A 19,634-nucleotide genomic window follows, 5' to 3' on the forward strand; every position below is an offset into this window, starting at 1 on the left:
ATGGCTATGGGAAGAAATGAAACTTCTGTAACTATATTCACCCTCCAAGGAATCTCAGATGAACCAGAGTTGCAGGTTATCTTCTTTGTACTATTCCTGGGAATCTATATCATGACTTTAACTTGGAACTTGGGCCTCATTATCCTCATCAGGAGTGACTCTCATCTTCACTCCCCCATGTACTTCTTTCTTAGTTTTCTGTCCTTCATAGACATCTGCTACTCTTCCTCTATTACCCCAAGAATGCTCTCTGACTTCTTCCTGGTAGAAAAAACAATTTCCTTCCTGGCCTGTGCTACTCAATATTTTTTTTTTGCCTGGATGGGGCTGGCTGAATGTTGTCTCTTGGCAGTCATGGCATATGACCGTTATGTGGCCATCTATAGCCCACTGAGGTATTCTACCATCATGCATCTGCCAATCTGTGGGAAATTGGTGGCTGGGGCATATGTGGCTGGGGGCCTGGGTAGCTTAGTTCAAACAACAGCTGGTTTCCAACTCCATATCTGTGGTCCAAAAATAATTAATCATTTTTTCTGTGATATACCTCAAATCATAGCCCTGTCCTGCTCTAACCCTTTCATCAATCAAATCATGGTGTTCGTGGTGTCAATCTGCATTGGGGTATTCTCATTCCTCTTTGTCATCATGTCCTATGTGTACATCACAGTTATTATCCTGAAAATGCCCTCGGCCAAGGGAAGGGCAAAAGCCTTCAACACCTGCGCCTCCCACCTGACTGCTGTTACTCTCTTCTTTGGAACTGCTCTTTCTGTGTACCTGCGTCCCAGCTCTGGCCATTCCAAACACCTGGACAAAGTGTTGTCTGTCTTCTATACCATCCTCATCCCCATGCTGAACCCCATGATCTATAGTCTCAGGAATAAAGAAATCAAAGATGCCCTGAAAAGACTCATGAAAAGAGGAAAATTTCCCCAATAATTATGCTTCTAGTTGTCTTTATTTTAATTAGTTAATAAATCTTATAATAAATATGGGGATGGATTCCTGTGATTTAAGTAGTAAAATGAAGTCCTAGTGTTGAAACTCCCTTCACTGATGTATATGGCAACTCATTTCTAGCTGATAGTCTTAGGAAGTTGCCTGAGGGCACTGAGAGCTTAAGAAAATGTTCAATGCTCATGAAGTTGGTATGTCATAGGCAGAACTTGAATCCAGGTCATCCTGAGACCCAGGAAAATCTCTCATCCTCTACCCCAAACTTCCTTTTCAAAATGCCCTTAACTCCCAATTATGACTGTACTGTGAAAAATGTATTCAAATACATTAGCAAGGGCTTTCATTTGGACCATTAAAGGAGATGAGAACAAGACTCTATTGGGTAGTCTTAGTGTTGATCTAGCATATTTGAGGTCCTTGGGTAGATCTATATATTGAATGCATGGAAGAATTTTTTTAAAAGCCACAATGACTCAGGATCTAACTCAAGTATAAATATGTCAAAGTAATTCATATTTATATCCAACAGCAGGGGATTGTTGAGAAAATGAATCAGATCATCCACTTCCCACCAACTTCAATAAAGTAAAGGTCCAGATCCCAAGTCCGGACACTTTGACCAATTGATAATACATGTATAAGAAATTAATAGCTTTAGAATAAGTGTAGATAAAGTCTTCAATGTACAGAAATGAGCAGTGAATAAAAATCATGTTCTGATGGACAAAGGAAATTTGGGCATGTCCTGCAAATTTTCTATAATCATTGTTTGTACCCTAGTTTGTACCCTAGAGATTCAAATATTTGGCAGTGGGGATATGAGAATAATCCAGTTTAATGCCTAAGAATTAAATATTAGAGAGGAGCAGTGCCCTCCAGGGACTTCAGCTTTAGTCTCCATCTCAGCTAAATCTCAAAGATTCTAGACCTCACTTCTTACCACTGGCACCCTCCAGTACCTCCTGAAGATCTACTAGAAATGTCTACTATGGAAGTCAGGGTAGAATGAATGCAAGTTCAAGGCTCTTTCAGAAACCAGCAGAAAATCTACAGCATCCCTAAGTAGAGCATCTTGATGACTCCAGAAAAAGGACTTCTAATATCTCCTACCTCTTTGCCACATATACTAAGTGTGGATCCATGAATCCTTGAACTTTCTCTATACTTGTAGAAATATTTGTAACATATTTATAAGAGAATGTTTTTGTATAAACTATATCACTGTAGTAAATATCCCTTTCTAAAATCTAATTAAGTCTTGCTGTCTATTAATATTGATGAGCAATCATGCTGGGAAGCATAATGTTGGGGATTCTTCAACTATAGCAGTAAAAAAGACAATACTAATCCCTGGGAGTTAAACCTAAACCAATGAGAGGAGTTGGAGGCATCCTGACTCAGGGGAAATGATTTTTTTAAACCCTTACCTTCCATCTTAAAATCAATACTATGTATTGGTTCCAAGGCAGAAAAATAACAAGGAAAGGCAATGGGAGTTAAGTGATTTGCCCAAGGCCACACAACTAGGATATGTCTGAGACCAGATTGGAACCCAGGACCCCCTGTCTCTAGGCCTGGCTCTCAATCCACTGAGCCATGCAACTGCCACTGAAATGTCTTGTTAATGTGTGTGGAAGCTGTGTAGTCATCTCAAATCACAATCCCTGTATATATTCCTATATGTTTTGAAGCATTTTCCTCAATCCAACTTCAAACACATAGAATAAATTAACCCAAAATCAATTTATTAATCCAGTGTCTGTATAAATTCTGATGATGCAGGAACAAACAAGATGATCACTCCTTGCCCTCAAAAAGTGAACATTCTAGTGAGTAAATAGCATGTAAATAACCAGATATAGAGAACATACATGAAGAAATGATGACAATTAATTTCAGAGGGTAATGCTCTAGCCACCCAGGGAGGTAGAAAAGACCAGAAGTTGATATTTAAACTGAGACTTAAAACATGTTAGGGGCAAAGGTTAGGAAGATGAAATTTTCAGATATGGAGGTGACCAATTCAAAGACATAGAAACCACAGAAGATGGAGTGTCATGAGCATGAAACAGCAAGGAGGTCAGTGTAGTGAGACCTGAAAGTATAGTGAAAACAAGTAATTAGCCTCGGTTATAAATAGTTTATATCTTGGAGTCCCTTCAAATAGAAATAGAGTAGGCATGAATCTCTGGGCTGAGTGTGGCTCAGATAGTCTCATGAATGTAGGTTGGGAGAGGAGAATGAAGAAGGATGACTACAAGACAAGTGGAGAGAGACAGACAGACAGACAGACAGAAAGACAGCTAGACAGAAACAAATAGACAGAGAGAGACAGAGAGAGAGAAAGAGGGGAGAGACAGAGACAGAAAGCCAGAGAAGGGAGAGAGAAAGAGAGATTTGATGACAAAGTCAGGATCCAAGGGATGTAGTTTTTATGTAGTCTCTGATTCTTATCCTTGAGCGATGACAGGAACCATAACTAGAATAACCTTGATACAGAGCACCATCATTTTGAAGATATTAAATGTTGAATGGTAGCTTTTAAAAGGTCTTAAAAACTTGTCACATTTGCTTCTTGCTGGCATTACCAGTCCTCCAGCAACACCAGGTTAAAAGGAATCAATAGTTAGAAAATCTGCCTATCAGATGGCAAGTGCTATGAGTAAAGTGTTAAGGTGAAGAAAGTCCCTAAAAAGATGGTATAAATGGGTGGTCAGAATTTTACATAACCTGATCTGACAGGGAAGTCTCTTCAAGGCCAGAGAGCAAAATTGGCTGCCCTCTCTGACTTTAGGCCAGGGAGTGATCAATCTGCCTGTTTCTCTGAGATAACACTGTTTAATAATATTGATAACTGGGTATGGGATGAGGGGAGTGGATTGAGAATTATTCTCTATAGCTAATAAAATATAACTTGTTTTCCCATCAACTGACATAAATGGCAAGTCTCTTCTTTCCTTCACTAGAGTTGAGGCTATGCTGACTATTCTCTCTGTCTGATGAATTTCTTTATTCTTAACTAAATCTAGGCTAAATCGATTTAGGAACAAGTCTCTAGATTATAGTTTGAATAGAAATGAAGACAGGCTTCAGGGCAATCCAGTCTCCCTCTGGGGATGACCCCCAAAGGCAAACTGAGGTGTCTGATCAGCTCCCTCCCAGATCTTGTTCTTCACAATGTCACAGGAGAGTTATAAGTCTCAGTGGGTTTCAAGCTATTTGTTAAATTATCTTTCAGGGATGGTTTCCACTTTCCAAAGGGTTGGAGCAGGGGTGTGAGAGCTGATTGTCCTTCCAGAATCAAGGCACAACTCCTGGCTGGTCATTGGAAATCCCAACAACTCCTCTCTTTCCAAGATTCTAACAGGGTTAACCCCGGTCACGTTTGCTCCACAGCATTCTATCATACTCTCCTGGTAATCCAGTTGCCTTCCTAAAATATTCCATTACAAATCATCCCCTTTCATGACATTGAAATTCAACATTGTGAACTTTGATATTTATATTTTGCTTCTATTTTCTTAATTAATCGCCCCAAAATGAGAAAAAAAATACCCTCTATACTATGCTAATTGCTAATTTGCTCATCTTAATCCTCGATTTACCCCAGGATAAAAATAGGGTAAGGGTTGGGTTTACATAATGATCCCAAAGTTACAAATTACAACTTCTTAGAACACTAATATAACTATTCTTTTTTTTAACCCTTACCTTCCATCTTGACTCCAAGGGTCAATACTGTGTATTGGCTCCAAGACAGAAGAGTGGTAAGGGCTAGGCAATGGACGTTAAGTGACTTTCCCAGGGCCACACAGCTGGGAAGTGATTGAGATCAGATTTGAACCTAGGACCTCCTGTCTCTAGGCCTGACTCTCAATCCAATGAACCACCCAGCTGTCCCCTGTTAAAGGTAAAATTTAGGGTTGAGACTGAATATATTATTTGGTGGTTACCAGGGATTTAAATTCTAAATCCCAATTATATACTCAAGTCAGAATAGGATTTTATGGTGGTTTATTTACAATAGAAGGAAGAAATTAAGAATGAGGGAGAAGGGCAAATATATACTCCAGCCTGGCCTGAGCCAGGGAGAGTTCAGAGGCCTCTCAGCCAAGAAGCCTTCCCAGAAAAGTAAATCTAACTAGGCTTCCAGCTGGGAGGCCTCCTCCAAGATGAGGGGCCTCCTTGGAGGCTGGAACCTTCAGAAGGGTCAAGGGAAAGGGGAGTCAGCCGTAACACTCAGAACATGGCTGTTCAGAGAAGTCATCTCACCTAGACCATGCTTCAGAGCTCCTCCAAGTCAAATTCCACCGCCCAAGTCCGCAAACATCACAAAAGTCACAAAAGTCCCTCTCAAAGGAAGTGATGTGAAATAAAAAGGCAGTTCTTTACGTCACTTCCTGTGTCTCACATGTACCAATAGTGGCTTAAACTTGGCTTAGGACAGCCCATGGGGTCAGTCAGTTGTTTCTGATTTGTCACTTGCTAGCACACACAGGTCACAGACCATCCTCCCCTACAATTAATCCTTAAGTGGGAGTGTATACATTCCTGGTTGCTAGAATTCTAAAGCCTAAGCAGGGTGGAATAAATCTAAAATTCATACCCCCTAGTATAACTATTCTTAATGCACTTGCTAACTATTCCTATAACACTAAACTAATACCCAAATTTTCCTATCCATGACTCTTAATATCCTAGAACAATACTTAAACTATAAAATCTTCTATTAAATACAATTTTAGCCATAGCTTTCACAACAAACTTTATAAAAGGAAAACTTCTCTGCAAATGCAGTTTAAAATTTCACTATGAACAATTAATTCTAATTGCCTTATCTAGTTTCTATACTAAATCTTAACCCTATAGCTAAATTGTTACAATAACTTTATAACTAATTTCCTTATCCTGTTTTGTACCCATTGGTCTTTCTGCAAATATGATACATACTTACAAGAAATATATACACAATTATAAGAAATCTATGTTACAAATATGTACAAGACTATGTATAATATTTGACAAAATACATTTCCATCCTTTCTATGCCCTCATATTAATCAAATAGAGAATCTAGAGATCCTTCTCTTCAATTAACTCCTTATGGATCTATCCTATCTATGTATATAGACATTATTATATTTTCCATTATATAGACTCCCACTTATCTATATGGGGTCTTCAAACTATCATTTTGTGTATTGTGTACTCTATTTGATGTAATGTTGGATGTGATACTTACAGATGCTCTTTAGAAATCCACTTCTTATAGTTGCCTGATATAAATCTCTTTTCTCTTCCCATTTATGTCCATGTTGCAGCCTTAACGTGAAAATGTATTTCTGTATGTTTTTTCGGTGCACTGTATCTTACATATGTCCCATTGCTCTTCTGTCCTCTTGATATTTACAAATATTTAGTGTTAATCATGTTTTCTGCGCTTTTCAGCTCTCAAAGTTTCTGCCTTTTTTTTCTGTTCTTGCAGCTTTCCTTCACTTTCCCTCTGGGCTGGTATGTCTTTTATCTTTCCCTCGATTTGTCCCCTTAGGAGCTTTCTGATGGTTGTCTACACTTGACTGATGAATCTCAGCTTTCATCTACTTCTGGATTACTTCAGGGACTTCTACCTCCCTATCTCCTGACTCTATTGTTTCTGTTTGATTTCTATTCTCATTTTTCATTGTCGTTATCTCTATTTTCACTTTGATTTTCTCTATCTCTGTGAGCTTTGTGGAGTTTCATGTTGGATCTGTGAATCCATGCTTCTTTCCCTAGGACTTTCATTGAAGATGGAGTTGTGAATAGCACCTCGTTGGGTCCTACCCATTTTTCGTCAGTAGCCATTTTTCTATTAAACTTCTTTATATATACTATGTCACCCAGTGTTATATCATGCAGTGAATAATCCAGAAGTCTTGTCTGTTGGATTACACCCATTTCATGGAGCTCTTTAAGTCTGGTTTGTAGTGCTTTTATGTAAGTTGACAGCTGGCAATCTCCTCCTAACATTGAAATAAAGCTACATTTGCACATTTGGGCTTATAATGGAGCATGTCCATACAGCATTTCAAATGGAGAAAGATATAAATCCCCACTTGGTCAAGTCCAAATGTAGGAAAGCACTAACATTAGTATTTCAGTCCATTTTAACTGAGTCACTGAACATAGTTTTCCAATTAAGATCTTGACCTCTCTGTTCAGTCTTTCTACAACACACAGCAACATGGACAAATGCTGTTCTCATATTTGTACCAGTACCTCCAGAAGCCAAGCCCCAGATCTGAACACAATGAAAAGGTTCATCCAAGAAGGCACTAGGCCTAAGCATTCATCTATTGCTGCTGGGACGGCAAAATCTAGTCCATTATGAAGCCATATCATGGAGGAAGCAGAAAAAGCAAGAGGAGAGATGAAAATAGAACCAAGGGCAAAGATAGTGATACAAAAACAGTGCAAAATGATATAAGAAAGGAAAGTTGCTTCGTAGCATTCTATCACACTCTCCTTGTAATCCAGTTGCCTTCCTAAAATCTCCTATTACAAGTGCTATATGGATTCCTAGAGTCACTAACTTTTACTCTAGACCAGCTGGATTTGTCATAATTATTTCTTCTCATACTTTGTCATGTTTGAATTGCTCATTGAATTTTTTGTTTTACATTATCATTATTCTCATATATCCTTTTATTATTTTAAATTTCTTTCCTGTATATCCCTTTACTGCCCACTGAGAAATTCTTTAAACAGAGAAAAATTGTAAAGTAAGAGACAGAGTAGTAGTAGTCTCTCGGTAACAGAGGATGACGATTGTCTTTGTGCATTTTCATCTATGATAGATGAGTGTGCACAAAGACACTTGTGCGTGAAAGAGATTTAAGTGGAAGAGTCGATGCACAGAGATGGTCCTACTCTCTCGGCATTGGAAGCCTGTGTCCATTGGCACGAAAAGTCGTTACATCTGGAGACTTCCTCAGCTGCATTGGGAAGTACAGAATTTTAAAACACACAGCATCAAACTCAAGTCTCATGAACAATGAACGTGACAATCAGTGCCAAAGTTATCTTCCCAACTTGGGTATCCTTTTTAGGAAGTTTGGGGATTGTTCAAACAACTAGAAGTCTCAAATGCTGTTGCCACTGAACCGGCCATTACAGAGGACAAAGTCTCAACTCCTTTGATATATCTGAGGCATCTTTCTCTGTGGAAGGAATTAAGGGTGCCTGGCTGCATAGGCAAGGCTGGAGCATAATGGAGGATTAGCAAGTGGAGGGCACCAAAGCCTGTTGCTTCCCTCTGTAGTTCAGTCAAGGGGTGACTTGTCCAATTGAGGTCTTTCTCCAGTAGGCGATTCCTTGGGGTCACAGATAACAGAAAATTTAAACTAAAAGCAATTTTACCCTCTTGTCAGATGAAACTTGGCATTGGGAAATCCACACCAATCCTCTGAGACAATATTTATTTCTTGACTTCAGAAATGATGCCAGTCAAATCCTGCTGGCTTGTACCAGCCAGGAGACTCTTTCCTCCAGTATGACCGCAAGATCTGGAAGCTCTGGGCTCCTGCTCCTGCTCCTCAGATGCATCCTGCAGAGCTCCCTGCTCCCCTTTCTGCGGGATGGCCTCTCTTCAAGTTCCAGCTTCAGCTCTTTTCGGGAACAGGAACCTCTCCTTAGTGGTCTCTGCATCTGCATTCGGAAAGTGTCAGACAGAAGAAAAAAGAAGAAAAGAAGAAAAAAGCAATCCAGCAAAACTCACCAATATGTTCTTTAATTCTCATGGTATATTCAATATCTAATCCCCAAAGCCTCCCACCAAAGAGATAGATGTACTCTATCTTCAGGGAAATGTTTGCTTATCATAATTACATAGTGCTCAGTTTCCCCTCTCTCTCTCTCCCTCCCTCCCTCCCTCCCTCTCTCTCTCTCTCCCTCCCTCCCTCCCTCCTCTCTCTCTCTCCCTCCCTCCCTCCCTCCCTCCCTCCCTCCCTCTCTCTCTCTCTCTCTCTCTCTCTCTCTCTCTCTCTCTCTCTCTCTCTCTCTCTCTCTCTCTCTCTCTCTCTCTCCTTTGTATTTAAATGCTATTAGATTCCACATTCAGTTACTCCACTAGTTGTATGAGAAAAATCCTTCATTATTATTATCATCATTAATTCATTATCATCAACTAATCCCTCCAATTTATAAAAACTGGAGAAACAATTTGACCCATAAATTCTCTCTCCTGCCAGCCTTAAGCTCTGAACTCATAAATTTAGGGAAACAAAGTCATTACCCCTAATGTTAATTAACAGTAACAAAGGCACAGGTAAATATTTATACAATGTGACAGCTGTGAAAAAAGTCACAGACAAAACTACATCAGTGCTCTGGAAAGACGGGGGCCAAGAAATTACTGCCTGGAATTTCTCTTACCAACATGGAAACTGATAACTGTCCCCAGTTCAGGTTAGTCTTCTTCACAATGTAATCTCCATAGAATAAGAATTCAATCCATTTCATTTCTATGAAGAATGACCATTAAATGTACTTGGTTCCTTTCTGGAATAACAGTTAAATTCAGTTCTTTCACAATATCTCTAGATGCTAGTAAAAACAACAGTTAGCTTTCAGATAAGTGTTCTTAACTTTTGTGTGTATCACGGGCCCCTGGAGTAGTCTGGTGGAATCTACAGATTCTTCTGAGAATCATGTGTGTTTACATGATACAAAATACAAGGGATTACAAAGGAAGCCAATTACAGTGGAATATAATAATTAATTTTTTTAAAAAACAAGCCAGTTTATGGATATCAAGTTAAGAACCCCTGGTGCTCTATTCTCTCATAGCCTCTGCATGACAATTACCTTTCAATGTCTCCTTAGTAAAGAACTTCTCTTCTTCCCCTCTCAGTGTCTCACTAGAGTTCTCTAACCATCACAGTTACCTGACAGTATGGAACTTTGTCTTCAGTCTCCCTTAAAGAAACAGTAATAAAATGTAAGTCTTTGTGAGAGAGGCTGTTTAAACTCTGGTTTTCTTCTAGTTCTCATACATGACATTTTGCTACTTCATTCTGTATCAGTACATAGCTCAGCCTATGTCTCTCTGAATTCTTCATATTTATGATTTCTTATGACAGTTATTAAAATTAATTGTGGTTGGACTCTGAATATTTATATAGGTGGTTTAATTTCTAAATCCCAAAATCAATTACTAAAGTAAATGGAATTTATGGTAGTTTATTTACAATAGAGGTTAGATATTAAGGAAGTGAGAGAGAGAGAGAGAGACAGACAGACAGACAGACAACTCCGACTTCCTCTGAACCAGGTAGAAATTCTAAGGCCCTAATCAGGGAAAAGAGTCTCAAGATAATGGGCCTTTCCTGGAGGTTTACACCTCTGAGAAAAGGCATGGTCACTAAATCAGCCTTTCACTCACCAATGGTGACCATCTAAAATGGAAAAGCAGTCTGGGATCTCCTGCAAAAGTTCCTCCAGGAGTCCAATTCCTCCAGTCCAATTCCAAGTCAGAGAATTCTCCATCCACTCAAATCTTGAATCGAATCAAATCGAATAATCCTTCTTCTGGCCTCTTGTCCTCTTTTTAAAGATCTTTTTCTCTTGTATCACCTCGACTAAATTTCATGTCTACCAATCACCACAGATGCTCCTCTCTAGGACTGACCACTCTTTATTATCTTCTTTGGTTAGATTATACCTTTTGGGTTACTTAACACCTTTTTTGGTTAGTTCACTTTTTGTAGTTACTTAACTAACACCTTTTTGTAGTTAAAATGGGTAGATCTACTTAAAATACTGAGTTATCACCTTTTGGGGGATTAAATGAACAGACAGAGGATTACAATTCAATCTTCCCAATAAAGGAAGAGCTAAGTATCTTCATTGTTATAATCAGGGGAGAGCTAAAGCCAGTCTTCACACAGTAACATTCCATTGTATACCTTGTTCAGTCATTCCTCAGTATTTGGGCTTCTGTATAATTCATTGCTACTACAAAAAGTATTTCAATGAATATTTTGATCTTTTGTTCTATCTTGGTGTGCACAATTCACTAGACTAATTCCCATCTCTACCAATTGTAGATTACTATACCTGACTTTCCACCATTATTGACTGTTTCCATCTTTTGCCTTCATTACCAATTAGCTGTGTGTCATGGTTCACTTTGGCAATCTGATGCACCCTATACATTACTTAAAATAATGTTTTATTGCCTACATTCATATTTGAAGGCAATGCTAATTTCAATTAGAGATTAATGAAAATAATTATTATTTTTTCATCAACTAAGTTCATAGACTTCCTGAAATCTCTTCACCCAATCCACAGTAAGAATATATGCCATAGGGGGCAGGTTAGGTGGCTCACTGAATTAAGAACTAAGGACTAGAGATGGGAGGTCCTGGGTGTAAAGGATAATTTTAGCATTGTGACCTAAACTATATTAATTATTTGGTCACCATGGATATCCCAAATATATTTTTAAAAAATACCCAAGTCAGGTGGAAATTTATGGTGATTTAATTGATATAGTGGAAAGAAGTTCAAGAAGAAGGGCGAAGGAAAGGGTGTGGGATTTCTCCCACCTGGCTTGTGCCGGGCGGGAAGATTAGAGGCTCTAGAACAGTGGTTCTCAACCTTTCTAATGCTGTGACCCCGCAATACAGTTCCTCATGTTGCGGTGACCCCAAACCAAAAAATTATTTTGGTGGCTACTTCAAAACTGTAATTTTGCTACAGTTATGATTTGGAATGTAAATACCTGATATGCATCATATATTCTCATTGCTACAAATTGAGAGGTTGAGAACCGCTACTCTAGAAGGTAAGGTTTTGGAGAGTAAAAGAGGAAGGAATCAACCTGAACTCCAAGAGGGCTCAGCCAAGATGCCTGAACCTGAATTAGCTCAAGGGCAAAATCACCGCCAAAACCCAGACAAATGCCACCATGCCAAGATGTCGGAACACGTAGCATGCTGCCAGCCTGAGACGCCTCTCCAGGAAAAGAGGGCAAAGAGAGGAAGTCATGTGCCTTATATAGACGGTTTTACATCACTTTCCTGTGTCTCATTTGTACCAATGATAGCTTAGCTTGACTTAGGACAGCCCAGGGGTCTGTCCACTGCTTCTGCACATGTCTGTTGAAGGCCATTTTCTCAGATATTTAATCATTGAGTATGATGCAGACATTCTGACCTTGTTAAACTAAGTAGGGTGGAAAAATGTAGAGTTCCTAAGACCTGTTTCTGTTAGACCAAGTATCTCTATTGTTACTAATCAGGAAATAGCTAAATCAGCTATTATAAAGTATGGTCTGAGTAGGGTGGAGTAGTTTTAAAATTCACATGGGTTCAAATCTAGCCTCAGACACTTCCTAGCTGTGACACCCTGGGTGAGTCACTTAACCCCCATGAGCTAGGCCTTACAACTCTTCTGCCTTGGAACTAATCCACAGTAGTAATTCCAAGACAGAAGGTGAGAGCTTAAAAAAAAAAAGAATATATGCCACAAATAGAATTGTGGAAGTTACCCGATCTAGTTTTCTACCTCTATTTGCTAATCATATGATGGCTTTAATAGAAAATGACAAGCTTGTTCCCAAAGAATAAATATAAGGAGATACTCCTTTGCAAAAATAGGGGTACATATTTATAGAACAATTCATCATAATAGGCTTTTGAAACCTCTTGATTGATTTTTGTTTTCATTTTTTTCTTCTATGCTCTATGGGATGGCTCTTAGGGAAGGGATAGGGAGAGATAAACAGGGTGAAATGTAGGTGATATAAAATCAAAAGATCTCAATAAAATATTTATACAATTCAAAAGACCTTTTAATTTCAATAATAATTAGCATAGACATAGAACTTTAAATTGTATAGAGTGTCTTACAAAAATTATCTGGGGAGGCAGCTGGGTAGCTCAGTGGATTGAGAGTCAAACCTAGACATGGGAGGTCCTGGGTTCAGGCCTCAGACACTTCCCAGCTGGGTGACCTTGGACAAGTTACTTAACCTCCATTGCCTAGCCCTTATCACTATTCTGCCTTGGAATCAATACACAGTATTGATTCTAAGATGGAAGGAATGGTTTAATATATATATATATATATTTTTTTCATATATATATAATCTCATTTTATTATCACAATAGCCTTGGAAGATAGATATTATTGTTATTATTCTCATTTTGTAGATTATGAAACCAAATTTAAAAAAAGACTTTTCCATTAGAATATGAAATCTTTGAGGTATGGAACAACAGCAAAGAAGTGATTTGGCCAAGATCACAGAGCAAGTGTTAGGGGTAAAACTTATGGTTGGACTGAATATATTTTAAGTTGGTTGCCTGGAATTTAATTACTAAATCCCAATGAATTACTCAAGTCAGAATGGAATTTATGGTAATTTATAATTTATTTACAATAGAGGGAAGATATTAAGGGAGAGAGAAAGAGAGAGAGAGAGAGAGAGAGAGAGAGAGAGAGAGAGAGAGAGAGAGAGAGAGACAGACAGACAGACAGAGACAGAGACAGAGACAGAGACAGAGACAGAGACAGAGAGACAGAGAGACAGAGAGAGAGCTGCCTGCTCCGGACTGGTCTGAACCAGGCAGGAATTCAGAGACCCCAGCCAAGGGGACCAGAGGATTAAATCTAACTTGACTTCTGGCCAGGAGGCCTCCTCTCCAAGATAAGGAGTCTCTCCAGAGGCTAATGACTCCAGAAAACCAAGGGAAAAGGGGTCCCAAGACAATGGGCCTCTTCAGAGGCTGGTTCCTCCAGAAAAGCCAAGGAAAAGTGAATCAGCCTTTCACTTACCATGTGACAGTCCAAGGGAAGCAGTCTGAGGTCTCACACCAGAGCTGGTTCACAGTCAAGTTCCATAGTGAAGTCCCCTCACAGGAAGTGACTGAGAAATATAAAGGCAGTTCCTTGTGTCACTTCCTGTGTCTAACATGTACAGATGGTGGCTTAAACTTGACTTTGGCCTGCCCAGGGGGAAGTTAGCTGTTTCTGATTTGTCACTTGCTAGTACAGGTGGCTCATAGACGTTCTTCCCCCACACTAAATCCTTAAGTGGGGGTGTCTACATTCCTGCTGGCTAAAATTCTTAATCTCAACTTCACACAAGTAAGTATCAGAGGCTGGATTTGAAGTCAGTTTTCCTGATTTCAGGCTCAGTGCTCAATAAAATGTTTTATCTAACAGTCTCTCTATGCTTATGATTTGGGGAATTTTAAGCAGAAATGAGTATTTTACTTTGCCAAATGCTTTTTATTCATACATTGATTTAATTATGTTTGGAGTGTTTTTCTTTTTATGTGATTGTTATTTTCCTAATGTTGAATGTTCATTTGTGGCATAAATCCAACTTAATCAGAATGAATAATTTTTGGACATATTTCATAGGATTTTATTTAAATGTGTTAAAGTCAATATTTTCCTTTATTTATTTATTATTTCCTGCTTACCATATTATGGCCATACTCATTAATAAAAGGAATGTGGCAGATAATTTTTCTTCTCTGTTTTTTTTTTAAACCCTGACCATCTGTCTTGGAGTCAATACTGTGTATTGGCTCCCAGGCAGAAGAGTGGTAAGGGCTAGGCAATGGGGGTCAAGTGACTTGCCCAGGGTCTTCTTCTCTATTTTTAAGAACAATTTATGTAATATGGATAGTACTTGTACTTCAAATACCGAATAAAATTTAACGTATAAATCCATGTTTCCTAGATGTCCCCCTCAGACCTTTGATAATTTCCTTGTAGTTAGTTCATTTCCTTTTTTTGTAAATGAATTGATGTCTTTTATGAATTTTGACATTTTGTGGGTTCTTAATGTAATTTTCTATTTATATTAAATTATCACTTATGCTATCATGTATTTGGATTCTAATAATTCTTTTTCTTTTTTAATTTGCTTTTCCTCATTAATTTTTCTATGACATTAGTTAATGTTTTATCAATTTTTTTAAAGTTTTTTTAAAGAACTAGCTTTAACGTCTTTTGAAACAAATTTTTGGCCTTTGTTTTCCATTTTATTATAACTGTCCTCTCATCAAGATTTCTTCTTTGGGGCTTATTGTGGGTTATTGCACCATCTTGATAGGACTGGCCAGAGCTGACTCTTTTTTTTTTAAACCCTCACCTTCCATCTTAGAATCAATACTGTGTATTAGTTCCAAGGCAGAAGAGTGATGAGGGCCAGGCAATGGGGGTCAAGTGACTTGCCCAGGGTCACCCAGCTGGAAAGTGTCTGAGGGCAGATTTGGACCTAGGACCTCCCATCTCTAGGCCTGGCTCTCAATCCACTGAGCTACCCAGTTGCCCCCACAGAGCTGACACTTTGCTGGCACAACCTTTGATAATTCCAGAACTGAAAGAATTCCCAGGAGAGGCTGTTATTGATAAGGAAAATAAGCAAACAGATGGTTTGTTTAAATATCTTTATGGAGAGATCAAGGATAGTTATGTAATGAGTCTTATGAGAGCAAATGTTGCCTTTGCCAAAAAGAATGTCTGGGGAGGAAATGAGATGTGGTGGATTTGGAGTGAGGAGTGAGGAGACTTGGGACTGAATATTGTCTTTGGTACCTTTTAGTTATGTGACCTTAATGAAGTCAGTGTCCTTTTCATTGCCTCAGTTTCTCATTTGTTTCAAAGTTATCTACTCTGTGTAAACACTATGCTGGGTGCTAGAAATATAATTATGAAACACTGCCTGCCCTAAAGCAGCTTAGAATCCACGTGATGACTTTGATATCCCTTCCAGCTCTAAATCTCAGTGGTCCAAGCTAGGGGAGAATGGTATCCGTGAGATGTCAAGTTAATAATTTAATATGGTAGAAAACTATCCCCCACCTTTATCCAAATGCCCATCAAGCTCTTCCTTTGAAAGACCTCCCCAAACCAATAGACCTATTGTTGGTGTCGACTGCAAGGTAATGAAAAGCCTCGGGCTGAAGCAAATTCTCAGGTGACCCAAAAGGATAATTAGAAATAAAGCAGAACTCTAGAACAGGCTCCATGGTCATGAAGAGCATTCTGGGCAATGGAGCTATTAGTTGGCTTTTCCAGAAGCATTTTATTGCTAGGATGAAATAGTCCATTGCTAATGTCACCAGAGAGAATGGGATTTTCTCATGTAGGCACTGGAGGGCGCCTGATCCATTTTTTTCTGGTCATGGAGGTAAGAAATTGTATTCATAGCCAAGAATCTAAAGAACCAAAGAACTGCCAAAGACCTCCAAATGTCAGAATGGCCAGGGATCTTGGAACAAAGAAAGTTAGAGTAAGAAAAGACATTAGTACATATGATATATGATGAGAAAATCTTGAATATGAGATCTAGAAAAGACCAGAGAAAACATTTAGGGGCAGCTGGGTAGCTCAGTGGATTGAGAGTCAGGCCTAGAAAAGGGAGGTCTTGGGTTCAAATCTGACCTCAGAAACTTCCCAGCTGTGTGACCCTGGGCAAGCCACTTGACCCCCATTGCCTAGCCCTTACCTCTCTTCTATTGATTCCAAGATGGAAGGTAAGAGCTTAAAAAAAAAAAGAAAGAAAACATTTAGTCCAGCCTTTTCATTTTAAATTAAAGGAAATGGAGCAAGAAATTTCCCCAGTGTCACACAGTAAGTATTAGAAAAGCTAGGATTATGAACCAAATATACTGAGTCTCAGACCAGTGTTTTTTCCAGCATTTCTTACTGAGAGAAGTCAATATTTTCCTGCATTCTGTGCAACGTAAGGCATTTGGTTGGTTTCTTCTCAGCCTCAGTTTCTTCATCTGTAGATTGTTAAAAGTTTAAGGAATTTTAAAGCCTTTTCTTATTTTAAATCAATTGTGATGTGCTCTTAATTCTAAAACTAGGTGAATATCAGAACTTGTATATTGAAAAGTCAAAACCAGAAGAAAATTTCTCCATTTCATTAGAAATGAGCAAAACTACATCCAAAAAAAAAAATTGAAAGATTATAGAAGGAGAAAGAATGTATTGTTAGAGGGATTGGCTAGTATATCCGTTTGACCAGAGGGAGAATTAATGTGCAAAAAGATTGGGAATGTAGGGGAGATACAAATTAAGGAATGTTTACAAACCAAGCTAAGGATTTTATATTTTATGATAGGGGCAAGAAGCCGTGGAATATTTTTTTGATAGGGAACTGAGCAAATAAATCATTTTCTTCCCTCCTGTTTTTCTCTCAACAGAGCAATAGATGTGGGGAGAAATGAGACTTCTATTAACATGTTTATTCTGTACTTTTGTTCTCCACTTTTTTCATATTCCTCAGAATCTATCTTATGACTTTGCTCTGGAAACTGAGCCTTAGTATCCCCATCAGGAGTGACTCCCATCTTCCTTCCCCCAGGTACTTCTTCCTCATTTTCCTGCCCTTCATAGACATCTGCTACTCTTCCCCTATTAACACAAGAATGCTCTCCCTCTTCTTCCTGGGAGAGAAAAAATAAAAATAAAAAGCATTTCCTCCTTGTTCCTCCTTACCAGTGCCATTCAGTATTTTGCTATGGCCTGAATGGAAGGAGTTGAGTGCCACCTCCTGGCCATCATGATGTATGATCACTCTTTTGCCTTTTGCTGCCCACCAAAGTACTCTACCATCATTCATCTGCCTATCTGTGGGAAGATGGTGGCTAAGTCTCTGTGGCTGGACTGCTCAGTAGTCTAATTCAAAAAAACAACTGGCTTCCATTTCTATTTCTGAAGGTTGAATACTATCAAATATTCTTCTATGAGATGCCTCAGATCAAAGCTCTTTATTAGTCAAACAATAGTATTGGTGGTGGTCATTTTCTTTTTATTGTTCTCATTCTTCATTATCTTCCTGTCTTATGGCTCTATCAGAGTCTATCCAAAAATGTCCTCCACCAAAGGAGGTGTGAAGGTCCTTGATAGCTGTGCCTCTCACTTAACTCTATGACCTCTTCTCTGGCGCTGGCAACTGTGCACTCTATCCTTCTTGGCATCTGGACAATGTTCTGTCTGTCTTCCAAGTCATGCTCGCCCTGTGATGTATAGCCTCAGGAATAAGGAGATCAAACACTGAAGAGTCTGATGAAAAGGGAAGATTGGCCTGAAAAATAATTCTCTCCCACATCTTTATTATCATTCACTTAGTATGATCTTAACACTAATTTTGCATGATGAAGGTCTTTGATAACATTGGTATAGGCAAGACTCAGTGTGGAAACTCCTTACTCTTACAGAGATGGGATTTGAGAGATGAAGTGGTTTGGGATGAAGTACACAGCTAATAAATGTCAGACAGAACTTAAGGCCTAGGCCAACCCTCCATCTTTTGCACTAAATTTCATTTTATCAATAGTTCATAGCTTTTCAGTGACAACTTTGTGAGTAGGAAATTAAAATATATTATAGATGGATTTTTGACTGGAAAATACTTGGGTGAATCATTAAGTGAAAGTGGGTGATGACAGATGCTGTGTGTTGGGCTGCAATCTTTGAAATTTATCTTAATAAAAAGGCCTTCCTATATTATTATTATGTGTTCATAATCACAATAATACACTTTCACAGGGATTCTGATAAGGGTTTTCTTCTTACCCAGATTGGCTATTTCTCTATAGCTTGGAGTCTTAGAGAGTTGACTAGGACACAGAGAAGTGAAAAGACTTCCCATGCTTCTGCAGTTAGTTTTTATCAAAAGCAGGACTTCAAACCAGGTGGTCCTGACTCTGTGGATAGCTCCTTTTTATGGTGCCATTTTATTTTTCTTATTGAAAATTTTATTTCATTAATTAATTTAGAATGTTTCCATGGTTAAAAGATTCATGTTCATAGGACTTCCGGGTAATCATGGCTGCAATCTAGACACCACACGCTTCCTCTCCCCTGCACCGAACGAAATAGACTACATCAAAGGAGCATAAAAATCACCTTTGGAGGGACAGAAGGATTCCCCAGTACTCCCCAGTACCTCACAGAGGCGAAGGTATGTGGGGTTTGAACATTTCCACACTATAAAAAGAAGGAAGAAAAGCTTGCACAGAAACGTGAACTGAGCTGCCCTTCCCCCCCTCCCCCACCAAACCAGAGTGAGCTACCAGAGCGCTCACTGGGACACCCAGTGAGTGGGGAACATCTCTGTCTGGGGGAGGGGGCGGCACTCCAGGGTCCTTGGGATCTGGGGACTGCCAGGAAACAACATCTCAGGGCGGTTTCACGGGAGAACCTGACGCTGAGCACGGGCTGCGGAGCCTTACTTGGGGCGGTTTCCCTGAGCATCTGGGCGGAGCTAAACACCAGGGGCAGATCACGCAATGACTATCTGGGCAGAGCTGAACACTTGGGCAGTTTGGATGTGATCAGGGGCCCAGCACTCTAAGAAACCTCAGAGGCTGGGAAGAACTAGTCTGAGGCAACCTAAATTCACAGAAAACCCGCCCATACCACCCAGACCCCAGACCAAAAAGGAAAGGGGAATAAAACCACCAAAGGGATCGCTCACATGGCCTAAAATCAAGCCTCCAGAAAGAAAGGGAAAAAGGTGACGATTGAAAACTTTTATGGTGGAAGTACCCAAGGAAAAGAAGAGAATGAGGAGGAAATCCAAAAAAACTCAGAACATGCCTCCCAAAATGGAAACTATAAACAAGCTCTGGAAGATCTCAAACTGGAACTTATCCAAA

The 19,634-nt window shown here is 39.2% G+C and overlaps 1 protein-coding gene across 1 annotated transcript; it reads left to right on the forward strand.

Annotated features, from left to right (window-relative positions):
* Positions 1–942, forward strand: LOC100027553 (olfactory receptor 5A1-like). Its single transcript, XM_001377782.5, has one exon. The coding sequence runs from the start codon at positions 1–3 to the stop codon at positions 940–942; it is 942 nt and encodes a 313-aa protein (XP_001377819.3).
* The last annotated feature ends 18,692 nt before the right edge of the window (positions 943–19,634 follow it).

Source organism: Monodelphis domestica, chromosome 6, assembly GCF_027887165.1.
Source record: "Monodelphis domestica isolate mMonDom1 chromosome 6, mMonDom1.pri, whole genome shotgun sequence".
Lineage (NCBI taxonomy): Eukaryota > Metazoa > Chordata > Mammalia > Didelphimorphia > Didelphidae > Monodelphis > Monodelphis domestica.